This window comes from Mus musculus, chromosome X (genome assembly GCF_000001635.26).
Source record: "Mus musculus strain C57BL/6J chromosome X, GRCm38.p6 C57BL/6J".
Classification (NCBI taxonomy): Eukaryota; Metazoa; Chordata; class Mammalia; order Rodentia; family Muridae; genus Mus; species Mus musculus.
The window spans coordinates 150,407,839-150,433,535 of record NC_000086.7 but is presented as its reverse complement, the minus strand read 5'-3'; the positions used below and the strand labels follow the sequence as shown (position 1 = coordinate 150,433,535).

General features: G+C 40.6%; 2 protein-coding genes across 11 annotated transcripts in view; both read left to right on the top strand.

Annotated features, from left to right (window-relative positions):
• Positions 1–6,562, top strand: part of Apex2 (apurinic/apyrimidinic endonuclease 2) — a 161,233-nt gene extending 154,671 nt beyond the window's left edge. The window contains exon 11 of the transcript XR_003953029.1: positions 6,486–6,562. The gene's annotated coding sequence lies outside the window, so the exon portion shown is untranslated. The remainder of the gene's footprint in view (positions 1–6,485) is intronic.
• The window catches only part of Tmem29 (transmembrane protein 29), a 97,262-nt gene that overhangs the window by 61,501 nt on the left and 10,064 nt on the right, over positions 1–25,697 (top strand). For 7 of the 10 annotated variants that reach the window (NR_152724.1, NR_152725.1, XM_011247836.2 and 4 more), the window contains 2 exons: positions 13,095–13,194; positions 23,936–24,958. Coding sequence is in view for 5 of the 10 variants with exons in the window: in XM_011247836.2 (XP_011246138.1) it covers positions 13,095–13,194; positions 23,936–24,172 (337 nt within the window). In the remaining 5 variants the exon portion in view is untranslated. Of the gene's footprint in view, positions 1–13,094; positions 13,195–23,935; positions 24,959–25,697 lie in introns of those variants that run through there. The other 3 variants (NM_001359039.1, NM_001164683.2, NM_001164684.2) reach the window with 1 other exon arrangement.

Sequence of the window (25,697 nt, the reverse complement as noted above, 5' to 3'; positions counted from 1 at the left end):
TGTGTAGATGTACCACATTTTCTTTTTCCCTTCTTTAGTTGAGGGACATCTAGATTGTATCCAGCTTCTGCTTATTATGAATAAAGTTCCTATGAACATAGGTGAACAGTTTTCTTTGTGGGATGTTGGAGTGTCTTTTGAGTATATGCCTAGGAGTGAGTTACGGTATATATAGCTGGGTCTTGAGTAGAACTATTTCCAGTTTTCTGAGAAACCTCCAGATTGATTTCCAAAGTGGTGTACAAGTTTGCACTCTCACCAGCAATGAAGAAGTGTTCCCCTTGTTCCACATCCTTGCCAGCATGTGCTATCTCTTGAGTACATCTGAGAGAGGACTAATAACTAAAATTTACAAAGAACTCACAAAAGTTAGAGACTAACTCTCAAATAACCCAATTAAAAGATGGAGTACAGAGCTAAACAGAAAATTCTCCACAGAGGACTCTTGAATGGCTGAGAAGCACTTAAAGAATTGTTCAAAGTCCTTAGTCTTCAGGGAACTGCAAGTCAAAACATCTCTGAGATTCCACCTTACACCTATCAGAATGGCTAAAATAAAAATAAAAACAATTTTTACCCACATATTCTGTTCGGTGATTCTTGCTTTAGAGGTTTTCTCCATGAACGTATATTTGCACATTAAAACTGTAATTATTTTACTGTACAATTTCTGCAAATTATGGTAATATCCACATACATAATTAGTCTATGATAGGTTGGTCCTAGTAAGGAGTAACTAGTATGACAAAGTTCTTTCAGACCTGATTTGGAAAACAAGTAACCCTTGAATTCCTATGTAAATGTTAAACAACAAAGAACAGGAGCTCTACAAGTTATTCCCTCTCCTCACCCCACTCCCTTAACCCTACCTCCATCACTAGGACAGTCACAGAGCAATGTCTAGTCTATCCTCAACACCAGCATCGGTTGAATACAGGAGCATTTCTTCTGGATTATTTTGTTTATGCATGTGGTGTTTTCCTTCCTTCCTTCCTTCCTTCCTTCCTTCCTTCCTTCCTTCCTTCCTTCCTTCCTCCCTCCCTCCCTCCCTCCCTCCCTCCCTCCCTCCCTCCCTCCCTCCCTCTTTCTTTCTTTCTTTCTTTCTTTCTTTCTTTCTTTCTTTCTTTCTTTCTTTCTTTGAGACAGAATTTTTCTGTGTAGTCCTGGCTGCCCTGGAACTCACTCTGTAGACCAGGCTGGCCTCAAACTCAGAGATCTCCCAAGTGCTGGGATTAAAGTTCTTTCTTTTTTTTATATGTATTTTTAGTTCACATGTGTTGGTGTTTTGCCTGCATGTCTGTTTGTGTGGGTGTCAGATTCCTGGAGTTTGTGAGCTTTCATGTGGATGCTGAGAATTGAACCCTGGTCCTTTGGAAGAGCGACCAGTGTTCTTAAATGCTGAGTCATTTCTCTGGCCTTATATTTGCAGGGGTTTTTGTTTGTTTGTTTGTTTGTTTGTTTGTTTGTTTTTTTGTTTTGTTTTGTTTTGCCCTGGAAGAGTTGGACTAGTGTTTATTATGCAGAAGGGAAGAAAGCAGTTCCCCTAGTCATAGTTTCCCTTTCCCTTAGCACAGAAGTCACTAAGCCTTTTGCCTCAGGTAGGTGGTCAGGAGGTGATGAGCACAAGCCCAGTTGTAGCAAGCACAGTAGAAGACAGTGTCCCTGCCTCCCCCGGCCTCCCCCCCTCCCCGGGCCCCAGAGGCAGGCCTCTTCTCCAGCCAGTGCCTCTATAGCTCAGATATCAATAGGCATGGACCTTGGTTCTGTCTCTTCACCACAAACACCCTCTCTCCTGACACAGTCACCAGCAGTGTGTGTTCACCAAAGACCACAGACAGGCATTTGAAAGGGATGTTCGTGCCATGGTGCAGCCTGAAGCCACAGGCTGTGCTGACCAGCTTTGAGATGGCGCTGGCTGCCTGCTTATCATTCTTAAGGTCCCCAGATGATGCCAGCACTGCACCTTCGCTCAGCACCAGGGAGCCAAACTGGTCTGGGATTTGCTCAAGCCCTTTGGTCAGTGCAGAAGTTGTTGCAGGCATTGGTGCAGGGGCTGCAGTTTCTTAAATGATGTTTCCTTCCACTTTCTTGTGGGTACGAGTATGTCATTACAATTTTTTCCTCTTTTTTATTAGGTATTTTCCTCGTTTACATTTCCAATGCTATCCCAAAAGTCCCCCATACCCACCCCCACCCCCAATCCCCTACCCACCCACTCCCCCTTTTTGGCCCTGGCGTTCCCTTGTACTGGAGCATATAAAGTTTGCAAGTCCAAAGGGCCTCTCTTTCCAGTGATGGCTGACTAGGCCATCTTTTGATACATATGCAGCTAGAGACAAGAGCTCCAGGATACTGGTTAGTTCATATTGTTGTTCCACCTATAGGGTTGCAGTTCCCTTTAGCTCCTTAGGTACTTTCTCTAGTTCCTCCATTGGGGGCCGTGTGACCTATCCAATAGCTGACTGTGAGCATCCACTTCTGTGTTTGCTAGGCCCCGGCATAGTCTCACAAGAGACAGCTATATCTGGGTCCTTTCAGCAAAATCTTGCTAGTGTATGCAATGGTGTCAGCATTTGGAAGCTGATTATGGGATGGATACCTGGATATGGCAATCACTAGATGGTCCATCCTTTCGTCACAGCTCCAAATTTTGTCTCTGTAACTCCTTCCATGGGTGTTTTGTTCCCATTTCTAAGAAGGGGCAAAGTGTTATTACAATTTACAAAAAGTCTTTGACATTCTTACTTGGGTGTGTCTTTTACTCATCCTTGGATTCCAGGGCAGAAAAGCATCCTCTAAGCCAATATGTTGTCTAGAGACTGACAATGGCCATTGGTAAACCTTTATGTTCTCTTTCATGTTTCTTGATGCTATTGATAACTTGACCCCACATGTGTGATGTGCTGTCTCCAAATCATATATGTTAAAAGAAGTAAATAAATACCTGTTTCAGGTAGATGATGACTTAATAGTCAAGAGATTTTTTTTTTTTTTTTGCTTGTTTTCTGGCGAGGGTAAATTGTTATTTTTGTTGATATCTACAGTATTTGCTACTATGTATAGTAGTTATCTCTTATGAAGCATGCCTTGCTATGCATATGTAGTCTTGGTTAACCTGATAATTGCTAACCTTGAACTCCTGGGAATCCTTAGTCTCCCCAGTGCTGAGATTACAGGCACCTGTGATCGCAGTGGAAATTGGGGTTTTATGGCCATCTGCTAGGATTTCCAGGTTCTTGTGTCCCAGTGAGGAACTGAATAAAGAAACGAAGGTAACAGCAGAAATAGATGCAGTTTATCAGGAAGGAATACACTTCCAAGGGAGGAAGTAAGCTAGAGCTGGGAGGCAGATTAGAAGCATGGAGGATTGGGACTTTTACAGCTCATTTGCACAGTATGGGCTTTTTTTGATTACAGTTTCACTCTTATTTTTTCCATGTGAACTTTGGTAGTGTATGTAGGGCATATTGTTCTAGTCTTCTCTCTGCAAACTCATTTATTTTGGATGAGACTGTGGGGGCGGGGAGGGAGGAATAGAAGAGAGAGAGATTGAGACAGAGAGAGAATGTGTAGTGGCTTCACTAATCACAGTTCTACCATTCCACACTTAGAGAGGGCGTCCATATTTGCATGGTAAAGTGTTTTAAATCTGCTTACTATCTTTGTCTTCTGGTATCCTGACTTCATTGTTTAGATGGATGGATAGGGCTGGTACTTGTTGCTTAATCTACTGAGGAGATCTCAGCACATACACTCTCTGACTTTAATTTTTTTTTTTTTACTATATTTTTTAAGTGTGTCTGGAGACATGGCTCATTGGTTAAGAGTACTGGCTACTCCTCCAGAGGACCCAAATTGATTCCCAGTACCTACATGACTGCTCACAGACATCTGTAACAGACATCAGGTTCTGGATATCCAGTGCTCTCTTCTGGCCTCTATTGGAACTACAAATGCATGTAGTGTACAAATTACATGGTAGGAAAGCACCCATGCACATAAAATACATTTAAAAATTAAAATCCTGTGTGTGTATGTGTGCACACATGCGTGCACGCATGCTTGTGTGTGAGCACACACCCACACATCGTCATATGCATGTGTAATTCAGGTGACACATTTTGGGAATATTTTTTCTCCTTTTACCACTTGGGTCCTGGGACTATCCACAGCCTTGGAGGCAGACACCTTTCCCCACTGAGCCATCTTCCTAACCTGGCAATTCATTTCTATTCTAATTTTGTACAGAAAATAATAAGGGAAATAATCATTGAAGAGCTCATTTACATCTTATTTCAGTGTGTTTTGTATGTCACATTAAATTTTTCACTTTCAAATACTACCAATACATTCTCTCAAAGTATGTTATTCAATACTGAATTCTGAAGTTTTCATATTAAATAATGAATACATTTTTGGAAATTCAAATTCTTTGTATCTAGCATATGTATCTTCCACAATGTATCTTAAAGTTCCTATATTTTTCTTCAATTATAAAAATTATACAACAAATACCATAAATAAACAATTTCTCTAGTTTTAGGCAATGTTCCCTTTGTGTATTGTTATAAGTAGAGATGAAAATAATATCTTTAAAATCCTTTGAGAACTGGTATCTTTTCATACCTTTAATATATATGCACGTGAGGGTCTTTGTTATTGTTGTTTTTTACTTTTTAAATTTATATTCAGTTCTAGGGGGCGAACCAAGGATTCATGCATACTAAGCAAGCACTTGACCACTGAGCTATAACCCAAGCCCTCTTTTAAAAATACTTGTATACTTGATGTAGCTGATGATTACCTTATAGATATCTTCTTTGTATCTGAGAAATATAACATGTATTAATTTATACATTGTATGAAACAGTTTAAAAGCTCTCAAAATTGTATACAGAAATATGTTCTGAGGAAAATATATATCTCAAATTAAGTGATATTAAAACCAACTAAAGGTTCATCTGAAGAGAGAGAAAAAGAGAGAGAACCTATTGCATGATGCTAATAGAAAAATCCCAGCAATTTAAAAAATAAAACAAAACAAAAACAAATGCTAGAATGCTAGAAAGATGGCTTAGCAGTTAAGAGCACTGACTGTTCTTCCAGAGGTCCTGAATTCAATTCCCAGCAACCACATGGTAGCTCATAACCATCTGTAATGGGATCTGATACTCTTTGCTGATGTGTCTTAAGACAGTGACAGTGTACTCACATATATAAAATAAATAAACCTTAAAAGAACCCAAATTTCTCAAATGCTCATTAATTGCAATTAGTTTACATCCAAATTAAAAATGATACTACCTGGTAAGTTTATGCTCTGCTGCTTAAATAAATCTTAGTGCAGTAGTCTTCAACTCATGGTTTGAGTCCCACCCCAGTATCACATATCATATCCTGCACATCAGATTTTTACATTATGATTCACAATAGTAGAAAATTACAGTTATGAAGTAGCAGTGAGAATAATTTTATGGTTGGGGTCATCACAACATGAGGAACTGTATTGAAGGGTCACAGCATTAGGAAGGTTGAGAACCACTGACTTAGAGAATTATTTTACCTAGCACTTAATTTCAAGAATGAAATTAGAAAATGAGTAGTCATAGGATCTATTTTCACAGTGAATATCTTACAGACCCCATATATTGAAAACTTTCAGAGTTTTCAATTACATATACTGCAAGTTATGTAATTTTTCGAGCCTTGTGCACAAATTTCTTTGTATCAAGCACTTCATGTAATTTAATGTTGGTGCCACTCCAATGAATGAGAAATTTCCAAAGGTTTGTGACAGTATTACAGATGATAAATTTATCTTGCACATTTATGTGGTTTTGATCTATTGTGTATTTATTCTCTATTGGTAAACTGATGATTTTGTGTATCTCTTCTAATCAAGATTTCTCCCCAGAGTATGTTATTTTTTATTTCTCTATTGAACAGACATACTCTCAGGCATTTAACATTGATGAATTTTCTTCATTATGGTCTGTCATCTTTGTTAAAAAGATCTTAGGATAATAGTGCCTTCTCATTCTGTCCTTTAAAGTATCTCTCTCTTGTGACCTTCCATATTTTCACAGGGAACCAGAATAAGCAAAGGCCTTTCCATTCCATATACTTTCAGTTTGTTTTCAGTGGGAATACTTACATGACTCAGAAACCTTTAAGGCAAACTAAAGGCATGCCCACATTTTTTATATTTTCTTGTCTCTTTTTCTGTTCCTAACCTGGGTGATTTTCATTCTGGGTTGTGATATGAACATTTAGGGATAAATGAACATAAAGGATATCTCCATCTCCACATACCTTCCTTTCATATGTTTACTCTACAAGGATTTTCTTGTTCACAATGGGATCTAGAATTCAGCTGATTTTTTTTCACAGTGATTATTATGTTCTTCTATAATTTGACGTCTTTGATTTTTTTCTTGGAATTTCTATAGTCATCTTCAAAGTTCTGCTCTTCCTGTCACCACCAGGTTTCTGAAGGTTTCCTGCGTTACATGTCTGTGGAGCTTTTGTGGGGAAGAATCTTGCAAAGCCTACTCCTCCAAGGTGAAATTCACAGCCATTTCTTCACAGGTCACACCCTTCATTCTGCTTCCCAATTCTGTTCTTACAACTCCTTCTAGGGTCAGTTGTCATAAAGTGACAGATTAGGTCACCTGACAGTGTCTTACTAGGCTGCACAGGCTGACCATGAATTCTGTAGCCCAGGCAGGCCTTGACCTTGAGATCTAGTGTCTTCTATTTGTTCCCCACCTTATTTTTTGAGATAGGGTTTCTCATTGAACCTAGAACTGAACATCTGGCAAAACTGGTTGCCCAGTGAGTTCCAGGAATCTGTCTGTCTCCCTTACTATACTCTCTGGCACCCCAGCATTGGGGTTACAAAGTATGCTTACTGGGGCAAGCAGTTTACCAACTAAACCATTTAAGCAGCCCCTGCTTCTGGTTATTCAAGGAATGATAAGTGAATACCATAGTGAGAGTTGGTGTTGGTGCTCTTGGCGGGCTACTATAAGCAGAGGAGTGAAAACACAGACTTTGCTATTGGGGCTTTTGCAAATTAGTAAGGAGGGAAAAAAAGGGAGCAGCACAAATATTTTTATAGGGAGTTCATAGCTACAGGTCTGGCCTATGGTAAGAAAACTGTGGCCAGTGAAGTGGAAACCTATAGGATGTTGAAGGTTATGGATATGATGTGGAGTCATTAGGGAGTTAGAAGGCAAGAAGAACTACTGGTGATGAGAGAGGGGGATGAAAGAAAAGGACAGAAGGCAACAGCATCTTTCCTGCTGCTTGGGGCATGGCCACAGGCAGGGAGACTTAGCAGGAGAAAATGAGTCGCTGGGGAGAGGATCCACTGATGACTTTCTCAGTGTTGTGGGCACAGAGATAGGCAGTTAGTTTTAAAGATTGAGGGCTGCAAAGAAGACAGTAGAAGCACCAGAGTGGGAGGAATATGTCCAGGGGATTGGCACACTTCTCAGTTCTGGCACCACAGCAATAAATTGGGCAGTAAGTTTTATATATCAGTGCTCCAGATCCTTAGCCTGCAGGCCACAACAGCTTTAGAGGGAATATTTAGGCAGACCCCAGGGTGGAGACTGGAAATGACCTCTCTGGGTTCCTATAGTCCTAGAACCTGCCAGTCTTGGGTAGTCTTCCTCTCCTGTCTTTCTGCTTCCATTCAGGCTTCATGTGACACATGTACTTCCTGTTACTGTTGCCATGGTTCTGAAGATGAGGCTAAGAAAGGCTTCTATACTGGAAGCCTCCCTAGTACCAATTCATCTGTTATTTCCCCTTTTGTACTGCTTGGCTTCCTTAGCCAAGTCTCTAAGTTTTCCACAGAAAAGGAGCTGGAAAATTAGAATTTCCATCAGGATTGGAGACACAATGTCAGCTTCTCTGCCTTATCTTTCACTTTTTTTCCAATTTTTTATTAGGTATTTACTTCATTTACATTTCAAATGCTATCCCGAAAGTCCCCTATCCCGCCCCCCCCCCCAACCCCTACCCACCAACTCCCACTTCTTGGCCCTGGTGTTTCCGCTGAACTGGGGAATATAAAGTTTGCAATACCAAGGGGCCTCTCTTCCCAATGATGGCCGACTAGGCCATCTTCTGCTACATATGCAGTTAGAGACACGAGCTCTGGGGGTACTGGTTAGTTATTGTTGTTCCACCTATAGTGTTGCAGACCCCTTCAGTTCCATGGGTTCTTTCCCCAGCTCCTCCATTGGGGGCCCTGTGTTCCATCCAATAGATGACTGTGAGCATCCACTTCTGTGTTTGCCAGGCACTGGCATAGCCTCACAAGAGACAGCTATATCAGGGTCCTTTCAGCATAATCTTGCTGGCATATGCATTAGTGTCTGCATTTAGTGGCTGATTATGGAATTGACCCCCTGGGTGGGGCAGTCTGTGGATGGTCCATCCTTTCATCTCAGCTCCAAACTTTGTTTTTGTAACTCCTTCCATGGTTGTTTTGTCCCCAATTCTAAGAAGGGGTGAAGGGTCCACACTTTGCTCTTCCTTCTTCTTGAGTTTCATGCATTTTGCAAATTGTATCTTGGGTATTCTAAGTTTCTGGGCTAAAATCCACTTATCATTGAGTGCATATCAAGTGACTTCTTTTGTGATTAGGTTACCTCACTCAGGATGATACCCTCCAGATCCATTCATTCGCCTAGGAATTTCATAAATTCATTCTTTTTAATCGCTGAATAGTACTCCATTGTGTAAATGTACCACATTTTCTGTATCCATTCCTCTGTTGAGGGACATCTGGGTTCTTTCCAGCTTTTGGCTATTATAAATAAGGCTGCTATGAACATAGTGGAGCATGTGTTCTTATTACCAGTGGGAACATCTTCTGGATATATGCTTAGAAGAGGTATAGCTGGATCTTCCGGTAGTACTATGTCCAATTTTCTGAGGAACCGCCAGACTGATTTCCAGAGTGGTTGTACAAGCTTGCAATCCCACCTACAATGGAGGAGTGTTCCTCTTTCTCCACATCCTCACCAGCATCTGCTGTCACATGAAGTTTTGATCTTAGCCATTCTGACTTGTGTGAGGTGGAATCTCAGGGTTGCTTTGATTTGCATTTCCCTGATGATTAAGGATGCTGAACATTTTTTCAGGTGCTTCTCAGCCATTCAATATTCCTCAGTTGAGAATTCTTTGTTTAGCTCTGAGCCCCATTTTTTAATGGGGTTATTTGGTTTTCTGGAGTCCATCTTCTTGAGTTCTTTATATATATTGGATATTAGTCCCCTATCTGATTTAGGATAGGTAAAGGTCCCAATCTGTTGGTGGCCTTTTTGTCTTATTGACAGTGTCTTTTGCCTTACAGAGCTTTGTAATTTTATGAGGTCCCATTTGTCATTCTTGATCTTACAGCACAAGCCATTGCTGTTCTATTCAGGAATTTTTCCCCATTTTCTCCTCTATAAGTTTCAGTGTTTCTGGTTTTATGTGGAGTTCCTTGATCCACTTAGACCTGACCTTAGTACAAGGAGATAAGAATGGATCAATTCGCATTCTTCTACATGATAACTGCCAGTTGTGCCAGCACCATTTTGTGAAAATGCTGTCTTTTTTTCACTGGATGGTTTTAGCTCCCTTGTCAAAGATCAAGTGACCATAGGTGTGTGGGTTCCTTTCTGGATCTTCAATTCTATTCCATTGGTCTATCTGTCTGTCGCTATACCAGTACCATGCAGTTTTTATCACAATTGCTGTGTTGTACAGTTTTAGGTCAGGCATGGTGATTCTACCAGATGATATGATAGTATATATAAGTGACCCTAAAATTTCCACCAGAGAACTTCTAAACCTGATAAACAGCTTCAGTGCAGTAGGTGGATATAAAATTAACTCAAACAAAACAGTGGCCTTTCTCTACACAAAGAATAAACAGGCTGAGAAAGAAAGTAGGGAAACAACACCTTTCATAATAGTCACAAATAATATAAAATATCTTGGTGTGACTCTAACTAAGGAGGTGAAAGATCTTTATGATAAGAACTTCAAGTCTCTGAAGAAAGAAATCAAAGAAGATCTCAGAAGATGGAAAGATCTCCCATGCTCATGGATTGGCAGGATCAATATAGTGAAAATGGCTATCTTGCTGAAAGCAATCTACAGATTCAATGTAATCCCCATTAAAATTCCAACTCAATTCTTACCCTGAGTTAGAAAGAGCAATTTGCAAATTCATCTGGAATAACAAAAATCCTAGGATAGCAAAAGCTCTTCTCAATGATAAAAGAATCTCTGTTGGAATTACCCTTCACTTTGGAAATGGCCATGTAGAACCTTTTGCTGGAGAAGCCCTTTCTTCTGGTGATGGTGCTATGCAGGTTCTGGTGTGTGTGTTTCGTGATGGTGGTGTGCTACCTTTAGGAAGGTTCTTGGTAAATTCATCATTTAGAGACACAACCCTTTAGAGTTTCAAATGTTCGGTTCTCCCATGTCGATGTCTAGATACCTTAGCAACTTGGCATTTCTGCTTCTCTGAAAGATCTGTTTAGTTTCTTGGACACATTGGTGTTCTGGGATTTATAGGCCTTTCTTAACATGATCATCCTTTGTAGTGACTATTCGTTCTCACTCTAGAAACCTTGAGAGGTGTATACTGTACAATACACAAAGCTTACCTTATCCATAGTCCTATGGCTGAGAGATTAAGCATTCATAATGCACTGCAAAAATTCACTTATTTTCATTCATGAAGTATATTTAACATTGCTTTAGAGCTCAGTTTTACATTTTTGAAAAATAACCTTTTTTTACACTATACATAGTTTTGTTTGAAAACTAAAATGTAAAGTGTTGAAAGCTTCAGTAAAACAGGAGATCGAAATACAGTAACTCATGATCCAAAAGCAGCCATCATCACACAAGCTTGTAAGGGCAGGAATTGAGAGCTATGCTGAATCTTAACCCAGTAATACCCAAAGGAACATCTTTATTGTAGATTGTGCTCAGTGAGTGTGGTGAACTAAAATGTTTGCATTTTCAGTCTTTTATACTTATGTGTATGCATATCAGTGCTCTCATAGCGTTGTATTGTAACAGATTTTCTATATAATTTTTCTATTTATTATTTTACAGAATTTACTATTTTGTGTTGAAAATCAATGTTATTAGCTTCAGCCAGGTTAGTTCACTTAACGGAAAAACATGTAGCTGGCTGGTAATAAACAGAGCCTAAATCTTTCCAGGTTGAAAGTACCTTTCTTCAGTATGGGAGGTTTAAGTAAATGCTGTACAGCATGGAGTTTATTTGGGTAGTATGGTGGACCTGTTATTGCTGCTTCATGTGTTGTTCTGATTGGATCTCAGTATATTTGTTGTCTTTCTACACAGACACGGTCATGAATCCTAGTCAATTTATTACAATTAAGATTTGGGAAAGCATCTCAAGGTTAAATGATAAGGTATTCAAGATCTGGTGTCAGCTTAAATTGTTAGAGATTTGGATCACGTGATGAGGTAGTAGGGCTCAGGAGAATATAATATATGTGAAGTTAAAAACCAAACTAATAAAAACTATTGTAATTAAGAACAAGATTATTTGACAGGAAACTGTGTGAAGGGAAGCTAGTCTTTTTTGCAGTACTCTTTATTTCCCAAAGCTAGCTACTAAATTTTGATGTTCTTTTGGTATGCATGAAATACCTAGAAAAAAAGTCCTGTATTTGCTTCTGAGAAATTTCTGTTTCAGTAACACTCTATGTAGATAATACAACATTAACTATATCCTCAACTTCTATGGCATAAAGAAACTGTTTGATAAGCTATTCAACTGTGAACTGATTTTTCACATCCTGTAGAAGAGGAGACTGAGCCAGTATTCAAGAGAACTTCCCTTCCAGCCACTCTTGTCATTCTTACTCATTTTGAAAGTTAGCACTTGACATGGTAAAAGAGATCCAGGGAGGGATGTGCAGTTCTCAGTTTTCAATTAGACAGTGCTTATCAAAACAGGGAAAAGGCAATGGAGAAGATATTCAAGCAGTGTGATGGCATTTTGAGTTTCTTAAAGCTGAGTGTAAGATGGAAGACTAATGAAAGAATGGACATCAGTATACTAACAGTATTAAGGAATAGCAAACACATAAGATAGTTTCTAATTAAGCAGTTCAAAAGAATGTTTCTGTAATAAATTATAGGATTTCAGCAGAACTTTTAAGATCAGGTGAGTAGACTGTACTCTTGATGGTGAAGCAGGAGAATTACAGCAAGTTCAAGACCAGCCAAGTCATGGTGGTGAGATTGATGACAAATTGGACTATTAGGGAGACTATTGTGAAATAAAAGAAAACAGAAAGATATGGAGTATAATGGCAAACACCACAACAAAATTAGTGATGAGTAATGTGGTTACTGGTTTTTGGTCTGAAATAGTCTCACTATAAAAGAGCCCAGCTGGCTTGGAACTTATAGCCTAAGTAATAATGGAAATACAGGTATACCTTCATGCCTTAGCCTCTCTAGGGCTAGTAATACAGGCATGTATCACTATATCTGGTTTTATTAAAGCAGTTTTTAGATATGGCTTCAAGGAAGTAATCAGCCATGCTGTGATGCTGGCAGTCAAATGACAGAATAATTCCTGTTATAGCAACAGGAATTCCTTAACAGCACACAGGAAGTATCAGTTCAATTCACTGTCCAAAGTGATACAACAGCCGATCGACAAAAGATGAATCTTAACAAAACTAATACTCTTCTAAACTGGAGTGGGTTAAGAATAAGATGATGGGCCTAGTCAGGTAGAGTTTTAACATTGACCCTACAATTCTTTGTTTCTGGATCGAAACAGTGGTTGAAATTGACATGCTGATTGGGGGAATTGAACTTGGGCTTTGGGTACACATAGAGTTCCTGTTTGACATGTTTCCTCCACTGCATAGTGCCACCTGCTGCAGAATGGAAGTCCATCAGAGCAGCACTGAATGGTTCTTTCCCAAACAAGACCCCAGATGTAGATTTTGGCACAGGGCTGCAAGTTAAGCATCCAAGACCAATTACTGAATGATAGATGTCCTCCTTTTGAAAACTCTTTGCAGGAAAAGAAGACCAGATGATAATGAGGATGACAACTACCGTCCCCCTCGTTCGAAGAGGATTAAGAAGGACCAGGACATACAGGAACATCATGCTATAGAGGTAGGAACTATAGCTGATCCTTCTGACTCACTGCTCACAATATGGAATTCATTTCCATCCCCACAATGGCAAGAGAACCATCCCAGGTGCCCTTGTGAATGTTTTCTCACAGGCTTTGCTGGCTTTGAGCTAGAGAAGGGCTTTAAATGTTGTCTCAAGCATGGGTTGACTGTGCAATAAAACATAGAAGGGGTCAACAAGGAGGCTTTCCTAAGCACAGCAAGGAAGAAATTTCAGCACTGCACAAATGGGGAGGAAAAACCTTACCTCACCTGATATGGTTAGGACAGTAATGAACTTGAAGATCAGAGCCCTATGATAGTAGCTAGCTACAATGATCTTCTTGCTCCTCCCTGGAAAAAAATGAAATCAAACCCGGGGTTGTGTGAAGGCATTTTGGAAAGCTTTAGTAATGTTTGCACTGAAGAGCTGGCATTTCAAATCTAGAAGTCTTAAATTTAATAGCTACTATTGGGTAGTTATAACAGCAGGCTTTGAATGGAAGTATAACATAGTAAGGAAAGAGCATTGTAATGTCTTTCTGGACAAGTCTCATCAGGCAATGAGTAAGTATGGGCTGACTTTTACCTTTCTTGAGAAAGAAGAAAAAGGTTTGTCAGCAGTACCATTCCTGCCTCTAGGACATGAACACAGGTAAGTTTTGTATAAAATGTATCTAGAGTCTGGGTCCCAGGTCTACCCTAGCCAATGAATTAGTGCTCTTGAGCAGTACAGTTTGCTATTGCATACAGTCACTCAAGTATAAATACTAGCCTTTATTTCCAAGGTCAGCTACTTTAGGCCTTTACATGTAAATGTGCTTCCTGGATCAAAGGTATGAGATATGGCTGTCCAAACCCGAAGCCTAGAAGCTTCTGTGCATGTCTGTATTGCTGATACAGAACAATGGTGTCCCAGTATCCTTCCCTTTTGATGACTGAGTAGGACAGACCATGGGGAGTTTAAGGCAAGTGTGTAGATTACACTAGTACAGATGCCAACCCTTTCCTCTTCTATTGATCACATGGGAACTGGTTGATGTCCTCACGCTCAGTTCCAAAGAAGAAACAGCAATAAGCAAATGAGAGAAATGCATTCGGGGGCCTCACATGTACTTAAGATAGACTTCTGTGCATGCTCAATATTCCCCAAATGTTTAGTTAATCACTATGTGTTAGTCAACAAGGTAAGTTCAGGTATCTGATGGATGTTTGGTCAACTGTTTTATTTCTTCCTTGAATTGGCAGTTTGTGGCCTTTGCTGGGTAATTTAATCATCATCCTGACAGGACATTGCACAACCTGAGAGGAGAATCTCTTTTTAATACTAGTTTTTAGTCTTTGAAATTTCATGCATAGATACCATATGTCTTCATTATATTCACCTTCAATCTCTCCCCATACCTCTCTGGAGAAAGCCTCCCAACACATGCCCTTCCCATCTTCATTCCCTCCTTTTTATTATATGTGTATGTTCCTATTTAAATCACTGTGTCCACCTAGTGCTACTCAAGTGCACAGAACTGTGTGGTCACCCACGGAATCAAAGGTAACTGACCAGCAGTCATCTACACAGAAGTGACTCTTCTCCAGTAAACATGAGCTGCCAATGGTGCCTCAGTTAGTGGTTCAGCCACAAAAAAACAAACAAACAAACAAAAAACCCCAAAACCTTCTGGGACATTTACCTGCCTTGATCATGTACAGATCTTGTGCAGGCAACCACAACAACTGTGAGTTCACATGTGCATCAGTCATACCATCCCCAAGGGCAACATTACAGTGTTCCTACCTGTAATCTGGCTCTGAAATCCCTTCTGCCTCTTAGTCTACAGTGTTCCCTGAGCCTTAATGCTGGGGCAGGTGGATTGAGCTGTTCCACATGTGGCTGAGCACTCACAGTTGTTTAGTGTTGGAATTTTGGAGAGTTATGTGTTTCTGCACTAACTACTCCTCCTTGCAACTAGAAGCTTCACTAATCAGTGTGGAGAGCAGTGCAGACCTCTGCATGTAAACATAAAAATTTACAAGGCAGTTTAACAGCACAATAACTTAGCAAAATGACACTAAATACTCCCCCTGCCCCAGCACCATGCAGGAACTATGGGCTCGCTAGCAGTAGTGATTGACCATGTTTATAGTGCCAGATATATACTTACTCATGTGGCACAATTCTCTAGATCCAGTCAGGAGAGCAGTTGGTTAGCCATAGGAGCAGAATTGCCAGTGTTACACCGTGGACTCATCATGTCCGCCAGGGCAGTATTATACGATACAGGGTCCATCCATGGGTAAGTCATGACATTTTACTATGAATATTAGCTAGCTGGGAGAGTCATGGTGAGCTCAAGACTGATTTCCCTATGTCCACTAACAAAACTGTAGAGAGTCTCAGCTATAGGATCCAGACCATTGACAATAGCCAATATCCTTATGGCCGCATATGGGGCTGCCTCGACCATTGGGAGCTAAATTGTTTCTGGGACTGACACTTTTGTTTATTGACTTGTGGCTTCAGGAATAACTTTGTCCACACATGTATAGTATACCTCTTTATATGTCTTTTTGAAATAGCATGAATGACCTCATTTCTCAATGAGTACATATTTATAAAGCTTCACGCATCCTTAGTTTTATTTAACATGGCCACATTCAACCTCCTTTACCCATTCCTGCCTCAGGTTTTTTGTTTGTTTGGTTTTGAGTTTTTCCAGACAGGGTTTTTCTGTGTGGCATTGACTTTCCTGGAACTCTCTCTGTAGATCAGGCTGCCTCTGCCTCCCAAGAAAGGCAGGTGCCACCACCACCCAACCCCACTTAAACTTTGAAACCCCACAATTCCCCTCACATGCTTTCTCTGCACCTGTGTTCCCTTGCCTCCTCATACTACATTCTTTCCTTGGAATGGAAGGTCATGGGGTGTCACGTAGCTTCTTTCTACACCTCATTTTTGTTAACCCTTACCACTTGGCTACCTTCCCCCTAATGCCACAAACTGATTAAACCTTTAGGACACCAGAATTTCTATTATGTACTTTGATTCTGCCATGTTCTGTTATTTCCCAACTAGCCATGCAAACTTCCCCTACCAAATGGTCTTTTTCTACTTTCTTGGGTTCCACTGGGAATTCAGGGTAATCACGGGAAACATTTAAATTGAGGTCCCACTTATGAGAGAAATTATATGGCGTTTGTCCTTAGGGTGACCTTACTCAGCCCACTTCTTCCCAGTTCAATTTATTGACTTTCCAATAGTGTTACTGAGAAATTACTTAAATCAGGTTAGGGTATGTCTTTGGGGTTATTTTGATTGTGAGTACATATAGAAAGACCTAACCCATTGTAGATGGTGCCACTCCCTGTGCAAGACATTCAGAATGCATAAGAGAAAAAGAAAAGCAACTCTTAAGGACACAAGCAATCTAGCAAGCAAGGATTGCTGTGCTTGTTCTATATCTGCCCTTGAGTGTAGGTGAGATGCTTTCAATTCCTGCCTTGACTTTCCTATATTAAGAGATGAAAGCCTGGAGCTGTAAGGCAATTAAGACTTTCTCCCCTGATTTGGTGTTTGTTAGGGTGTTATTTTCACAGCAACCCAAAAGAAATGAGTATGGGGCCATTTCTGTCACTCTTGATCTCCTCATATGATCTGGAAGACAGAACTTCTGGAGGGATACATTCAAGGCTCTGAGTCTGTCTCTGAGCCAAAACAATGTCTCTAGGTGTATTGTGAAACCTTTAGCAAAGGGGCTCCCTTCTGAAATGACCTTCTTAGAAGATACAGTCATTGATCTTGTGTTTATGGGGGCATGGAGCTTGCCAAAGATGACCTAATATCTTATAGATATATTAAGAAATCTTGTCCATACAGCATTTCAAAGTATCACAAGCAGTTTATTATGCAAGTTCACTTTAATATCTGAATTTCTGACTGAAGATAAACATGCCTACATGTATTCTACAGGTAAGGCATACCTAATTGTCTTTCGTTTGCTTGTTTGTTTAATCCCATTAACTTAGTTCAGACAGATGATGTGATAAGGCCTGTATCAGAGGTTGAATTTTTCCAATGAAAAACTGCTTAGAGCTCAAGGTCTGGTCCAGTTTCACCTTTTGGTCTTCAGAAAGCCTATCTGAGCTCCCTACCTATGCACAGATTTTTTACAGATGAATGTTATTCATCCCTTGGTCCTTTGCGGAGTGGTAGTAATTCAATACCATGTTTACTTGGCTGTCCTCTGGCTTAAGAGGTTGTGCAGTATTTGGTGGACTCAGAGAAGGTGAGGGAGTCTTTTTGAATGTGAGGAGCCTCTGGGAGTTCATAGTCTAAAGACTCTAGTGGACTTGCTCGGTCTTGTCAGTTTCAGTTAGTAAACAGCAACATGTAATTCCAGGAGTGCCTTGGTACAGGGGTGAATTTTGTTACACTGTTGGGATTCATAGAAATGAATATTTCTGAGGTATACCTGAGTGGAATTGGGTAGAAAGCCAGAATTGAAGGTAGAAAAACCTTGAATTCACTTGCTTCTCAAGTTAGGAAGTATTTACAGTTCTATATCATAAATACACACAAATAACCTTTCAGTTCTTGTCATGGTCTTCTCTGATAAAGTTCTTTATAGGTCTCATTTTCCCCATATTTGTGTCATTAGTTCATTGAGGCTCTCTTTCCACCTACTGTGAAGCCTGCTGGCCTGTGATGCTTTTTTAGGTGCTGTCTTTCTTCTGTCCTGTGATTCTAAGCTGCTGTCTGCATTTCTTCATGCCATCTAGCCTTTGGTAGCTTCTTTCCTACATCTGCTTGCCCTACCTTACTTTTGGCATCTGCCACCTTGCTTTGCTATAGCTTCCAAGGGAGAACTCAATCTAGGGCACTTGCCAACCTGAAGCACAGAAACTTTAAAATGCCAACTTTAAATTGCCAAGCATTGCCTGCAGAGGTGGGATGTTCTTGTGTGTCTGTACAGTGCTCTCCACAACTCCTTCCTCGTCCACTTCTCTGGGCATCTCTGGATTGTTCCTTGTGTTTCTGCCAACAGAATCAAGACCTGCATGGCCTGTTCCTGGGTAGTTTGCAAAACTGTGGGTGGCCTCTGTGTTTCTCGTTCTCCTCTACCGTTTGTCCATTAGGGTATCTGTCAGTTTTTGCTCAGATAGATACCCTGTTCCTGTAGAGTTCTCAGCCTGACAGGCAAGGCCCCCAATTGTCCTTGGCATGTCTTCTGTTGCACATCCATGGTTCAAGAATTTCCCAAGGGCCACAGATCCTCATCCTAGTAGCATTTGACTGCCTCTAGAAATCCTCCTCACCCTTCTTGAGCTCTTGTTCTCCCCAATAGGCACACTCTTCCTCTTACTATTCTTATTCTGCAATGTGTAGTGCAGGGGACCTTTTCATTTGATATTATAATATAAAGAAATCATCTTGTCCTTCCCTTCTCCCCCTCTAAACCCTTTCATATATACCTCCTTTTGTTCCCTAATTCATGACCTCTTTGTCATTAGTTGATCTTACACACACACACACACACACACGAACACACACACACACACACACGAACACACACACACTCACACACACACACACACACACACTCAGAAATGCACACTGTCTAGTCTGTATCATGTTACTTTCATGGATGTTTTCAGGACCTAGCCTTGGTGTAGATAACTAGTAGGTATGCTCTTATCTCCCCCTATCAGCTTTCCTTATACCCCTACCTGCTCCCCTATATTGCCTGTAGTTCTTTTGTAGCATTGAGGTCTCCTGGGCATTCCCTGTTCACTTTGACATGTCTACTCTGATTGTTCTCTTCAGACCATGATTAGATAGTGACTTTTGTGAAACTGTATGGGTGTAGCTATTGACATTCCTAGGACACACAGTCTCACAGCACAGTCTATGACCCTCTGTTTCTACCAATTGTTTGCTTTATCAGTTGATGGTGAACTCCACAATTCTCCTTTTTGATGTGGTGTACTTTTCTTAAATTGTCTGTTGTGAAGAGATGTTTGACTTATGAGGACTGAGGACTGTTGTGGTTTGTGGGTATAAGGACAATATTTGGAATGCCATTTGGGATAGTGATTCTGTCGCAAATGTCCTTAATATATATCTCCCTGGGAAGTAGGCTAGGTTTCTTGCACTAGACATATTTCTCATCCTTTGAGAAGGCCCGACAGAAAGCTGAGTAAAGAGCTATAGGTTACCACCAAGGTAGGTGTGCCACTAGTACCCTCTTAGGTTTAACATACCACGCTGATCATTGTGTTGGCTCACAGGCATCAAAACTGGGTAGAATTGTTGGTTGCTTCCCCCTTTTGGAAGCTTGTCTAAATGAAGAACAGTTCTTAGGAAAGCTAGTTCTCTAGGAGAAAGATTTCAGGTGAGTTCCAGCTGGGCCACTGGGGCGGGGATGAAATTTCTGCTTGGTTAGTAAATACATAAGCAACTGTTTGGATTGATTGGGCATTTGCAGGACATGTGCCTACCCAGCACTATACCCCAAGGGCAGCCCAAGTAAGTAGTCCGTGAGGCAAGCTGAGCAAAAGCCCCGCAGGTGATTCTGTGGCTAGTCCTCAAAGAGAACTATAGCAGTTTCATGCTGAGCAAGCAACTCAGCTTCTTTGGCTCTGAAGTAAACATGCAAATTTTATGAAGACCTTGAACCAAATGTAGCCTTGCCTTTGCACGTAGAGCCTACATCACCATTGTGAAGCACACTTGGAAATTTTGAGTAGTGAGACTTCTTCCCCAGCGTCTTCATAAATGTGCTCTTTATTTTGCAGCATGTATGTACCTGCAAGGACTTGTCCAAAGCAAGTGCTAATCTGTGTTGAAAGTGTAGAGTGTCAGAAGTAAGCTTTGTGTGGTGGGAAGGATGGTTCAGCAGTTGGGAACACTAGCTTCTATTTCAGAGCACCTTACGGGTGTTTCCTATCCACCCATAACTGCAGATAGAGAGCAACCAACACCCACCTCTTCCTGCAGAGGCACTTACTTACATGTTGCACATAGCATAAACTCAGCAACACACAAAAGCAATCAGTCTTTTTGTTTGTGTTTGGTTTTTGAGACTGGGTTTTTCTGTATCGCCCTGGCTGTCTTGGAACTTAGACATCTGCCTAACTTTGCCTCCCAGTGCTAGAACTCAAGGCCTGTACCACATTGTCATGGCTAATAAATCATTTTCTTTGCTTTCCTATTTCTTTCTTTTTAAGCTGTGAGCTTTGTACTTGGGCAGGCATTCTGAAGAGATGTTTCTAAGACCACTCAGGACATGTTAAGAAACAGTTGCGTCAATGAAGATTTGTTCAGCCTGGAAACATTTCAGGTCTTTATATTCCTGGGAAAAGAACTTGTCTTTCTGAAACCGTGGTATGGGAAGGTATAAATGTTTATGTTACAAAGAGCAGTGTAGACAATGAAAACACACATCTATTAATCAAGCAATAAACAAATTACCAGTTGGTCTTATACTTGAACATTTCATTAATTCAGGAACTTTGATTCTCTTAGGAAGAGTGTCACAGAGTCCAGGCTTTATGACTGGGAGGACTGTTGATTAGATTAATAGTGATTGTGGATTCAGAAAGAATTGCTGTGTGGGGGTGTTGTAGACTCTTTTCTACATTGTAGCACACTGAGCACTGTTCCCAAGGTCTCATTTCCAGATATCCAGTTCATTTCTCCAATCCTTGTGTTGAGGCCAGGATGAACTGGACATAGGTTTTCATTGGCATTGGGGCAGCATTCTTGGTTACGTGACTTACAAAGAGTATCTTGCTTTGTAAATCGTTTTCTGTACACTTTTCTGTACACGAGATGGAAAGTGAAGGCATCAGCAAAATGAAATAGTGATTTCCCATCTCAAGATTTGAATAAGGACCCACTCTATAGGCTCAAGTATTTAAATGCTTGACCCTCAGTTGTTAAATCTCTTTGGGAAGGATTAGGAGGTGTGTGGCCTTGTTGGAGGACATGTGTCACTATGGTAGGCTTTGAGGTCTCAAAGACCCTTACCTTACCATTTAGCTCTGTTTCTTTGCCTCATGGTTGTATCTCAAGGTCTAACCTCTCATTAACTGTTCAAGTGCCATACCTGCCTTTCTGCTGCCACATACCCACCATGGTGGTCTTGGTGTCTAACCACCCTCTGCATCTGGAGGCCTCAAATAAGCTCTTCTGTAAGCTGCCTTCCTCAAGATGTCGTCACAACACTACAAAGTAACTAAGGCAACATAAACATATTTTTTAGACAATTACTACTGTTGACATTTACAAACTATACTTCTTCAAAAATTTCAAACTACTTGAGTGATACAGACATCCCATGAGAAATAAGGAGCTCACACACTATCAGCAAAATCACAAGTGTATCAGCCTTGTTAGCAGAATTGGCCCTTGAGACCCTATTTAATTACTTGAGGTTCTTTGCTTTAAAGTGAGTAAATTTAATATTTTATTCTGTCTTTTTTTGTCTGTCCCTTACTTTTTTATTATCTTCATGTCTCTCTGTTTGGTTGCCTGCCTGCCCAGCTGTCATAGCCTGTCTGTCTGTCTGTCTGTCTGTCTGTCTGTCTGTCTGTCTCTGTGTATTGGCAGGTTCTCGATACATAGCTGGGGCTGATCTGGAACTCAGTGTGTAATCCAGACTGGCCTTCAGATCCTCTTATCTCAGCCTCCCAAGTGCTACGATTGATCACAGGTATGTGCTCACATGCCCAGCAAGTAACTTTCCTCATAAAAACCATTTTGTGACTTCTGATCATCACTATTAAAAATGCTGAAGTTGTAAACCCCATCGATGAACATTCCTGTAATAGTGATGTCTCTACACCCCAGACTTAGAAATGTTATGTTTTAATCAGAAATTCGAGGCTAGGCTTCTACTCTTTTCTTCACAATGATTATGAAGAATTCCTTTGTGGGCTCTGAGGTTTCCTATAAGATCTCACAGGCAGAGTGTCAAGTGGCTCAGGTTAAACTAATTCTCTTGCTAAAGAAGAACATGACCTTGACTTCCTGATCCTCCTAAGTCCACCTGGCTTTATAAGAGTGCTGGTCAGTCCCTGGCTTGCTGGTCTGGGTTTGAACTCAATACTTCCTGTGTGCTAGGGGAGCTTTCTACCAATGTAACTATGTCCTCAGCCCCCCTTCCTGACTATACCTTTCCTGATATACTACAATCATCTTCACAACACAGAGTGCAAACTAAATATGCTATCATTTGTGTTGATTCCTCCCCTGGACATATGGTCTAGAATATAATACAGCCAAAACAAAACAAAATAGGAAATGGACATAAAGAAACCCAGAATGCGTATGAGGTTTGTTTTTTGTTTTTTTCCAATTCAATGTCTTATATGGTCTTGAGTATTTATAATTAAAGTATATGGTAATAGTACTACATGTAAAAATAAGTAAGTAAATAAATAAATAGATAAATAAATAAATGTAGTGCTACATGTAGGTTTTTACTGTAGTATATTCTTTCTCCAGTTTCCTCTGAGACTCCTTTCACACATGTAGGTAACCCTTAAATCCATTGAAACACATTTTCCAGATACTCACATACAGGTTGTTTGGGTTCAGTGTCTCTCAGACAGTGTTTGAATGTGTGAGTCTCATTGTAGGAATACTGTTATTTGATACTTGTGGATGATGTACAGAGCTGAGGAGTTTCACATGCCTTGAGAATGGTGATATATCTTGGTTTCAGCTACCTTGGGACTGATGGCCTCAGAAGCCATAAAACCCAATATTGTTCAGTACTTTTAGATAAGGCTTCTTGTGATTACATCCTCCTCCTTTCTAAAATTAGAGAAAGATGTTGGTGGGTGTATGAACATGAGCATGTGTTCCTACATGTGTAACTCATATTTGGAACCCAAAGTCGCAAGCATGCTAGGAAAGCATTCTAGCGATGACTTAAATTCCTAGTCAACAGAATTTCAGAATATGACTCTGTTTTGGAAATCTCACATAGTATGGTTAATATGAGAAAGTGAAGTAATGTCAAGAAAAGACAATTTTAAGAGCAAACAGGGAAACACACTATACTAAGCCCACAAATAGACCAATCGGTGCTTGCTAGTCATCAAAAATGCTGATCTGTCACTTACTATAGTTTTCATTGAAAAATGTCAAAGACATTTCAAGATATGAGAAGAGCCTTGAATTGCTGTAGGAGGTGCACATCTGCCTGCTCTCATGGATACATAGGAAAAGGTCCCGTTATTTGTAGGTAAGCATGTGTACCCATATATGTGAATGGAGTGTTTCCCATCATTTCTTTGCCATATTGGCACTTGGAATTGCATTCCATCTTCCTTGCTTTGGGCCCAATCCCTACCCCTTTCTGCAGAACTGATTGCTGCTTGATCCTGGAGGATGAGAACTTCCTTCCCTGATGCAGGTAATTGGAAAACATGGTACAAGCAGGAACAGCAGATATGTGCAAGGATTTGGAGCAAGAGAGCCTCTGTTTGAATCTTCTCCCTGACACTTCCTAGGGACTAGCCTTTGGGCCCATTGGAAACCTCTTTCGTATTCTGTCAAATGGGTGCTATTAAAACCTGCTTCACCAACAGGGCTGCTGTCAGGAGGGAATGAACTGCACAAATGATTGCACATTATTGACTGTGAAGTCTTTTGTAGAATGTGATGCCAGTATTCTTCAAGGGGCACAGGAAATGATGACAGCTTCATAATAGCCATCCTCCTTCTGTCTTTCTTCCAGTCGACAAGCAGTGATAATGAAAGGAACCAAGGCAGCATCAATAACCCCAATCGTGAGAGAGTACCAGAAAGCAGCTTAAACCCGAGTACTGCTGAACTAGACTCCAATATCCCTGGGTTCTCCCAAGAGGAGGATTATGAAGTGTGCCAAGACCAAGATCCTTACTCACATATTAACAACATCTTGAAGGAGGCTCATTTCTACAGCCTCCAGCAGAGAGGACACTCTCCGACTTGATGGCCTAGGCATCCTCCTTTTTTGTATAAAAATCAATGGCATTCACGCAAAGCAGTCTTGGCTTTTGTTTGTATTTTCAGTAAGAGGTCAATGGGCATTGTATTCTTTTGTTGTGTTGCTTTACCACTGCTATCTGAAAGGGTCATTTATGACAGTTTGATATGTTTTCTGTCATGTCTGATGTCCTATTCATGTTAAAATAGCAGCATGAGGACTTCTCCTGAAACTGAATGGATTACATGTCCAATTCACATTAGTTTCCAAGTGGCTCATTAGGTTGTACATGTTAAATGTTGTTTTAAAATGTGATTTCCTTATTTTGAAAAATTAAGTGGCCTGGTAAAGTTTGTGTGGTTTTCCTTGAAATGTAAAAGAACAAATCATGGAGAAGCCAATTCCAAACCAGTAGTAATGAGCATTGGTGAGGAGGAGAAATGTGGGTGGAATTTTCTCATTCTGATATGAATATGGGCTGATCCTCAGAAGGGAAACGTCTACAGAAATCCTTCCCTACATATACTGGTGCAAAAGTCAGCCCATGTAGGCTGCGAACTTGAAGCCTGTGTCTGGTAATTGCATTCTTTTTATTCCAAGGGAGAAGCCTTCTTCCTTTTATGCTCCTGTGTGTGCTCTTAAGACTTGTGTCAAACACTTATAAATCAGTTAGAGAAGTGCATAGCAATGCTGTAGCTTAAGTACAAAATTTGGATATTTACTGCTTCTGTGTTGTCTTACAGTTCCATCTATTATGTCTAATGTTGATAAAATCTAAGCTATTGCAAACAATATCTGACTTGAGAGGTATTATAAAGCTGGGGGGCGGTGGCTGTCCATTGTTTAAGGAATTATTCATGGGAAAGAGAGCATCTCAAGTCATCAAAACCCATACAGAGGTGTGGGGCTGGATTGGCCAGTAGAACATTGCTTCCCTAGCCTGTGGCATAGCCTCAGAATGGCAAAGCTATCAGCAGAGTTAATGTGGCTTGTGATGGGTGAGCTGAATTACCGTTAGAAGAAACAGGCCATTCCCCTTAGTGATGGATATGTCCTGGTGGTTAGCCATATTGAGCAGCCAGCCCAGCCTGTGGACAGACTTGTGTAATGCCCATATTTTCTTGTTGATCAAAGAACCGAAGGTATCATACCTTGTGCCGTGTGGCTGTGAGGCCTATAACTGTTTTTCACATTTACTGAGAAAAGAATGGCTTCCAACTCTTTGCTAAGCACAGTCTCTGCAAATGAACTTCATGCTCTGCAAAGTTCTGTAATTACCAGTGACTCCAAAGTCGGAGAATCAGTTGTTCAGGAGATGTGAGCCTTCTTGGTAGGAGACAATGAACAGGTTCCTGGGTAACATTTTCTCTGTAGCAATACAGTGAACAACAAAATAAGAAGAGAAGCTCTCTGAAATCTGAACCTGCTTACACCTAACACAGTCCATGAGCACATGACATGGTGGATCTGCAGCAGGCATTCTACCATGTGTAGGAACCACAGTTACAAAGATGAGATGTCTTGGTGGGTA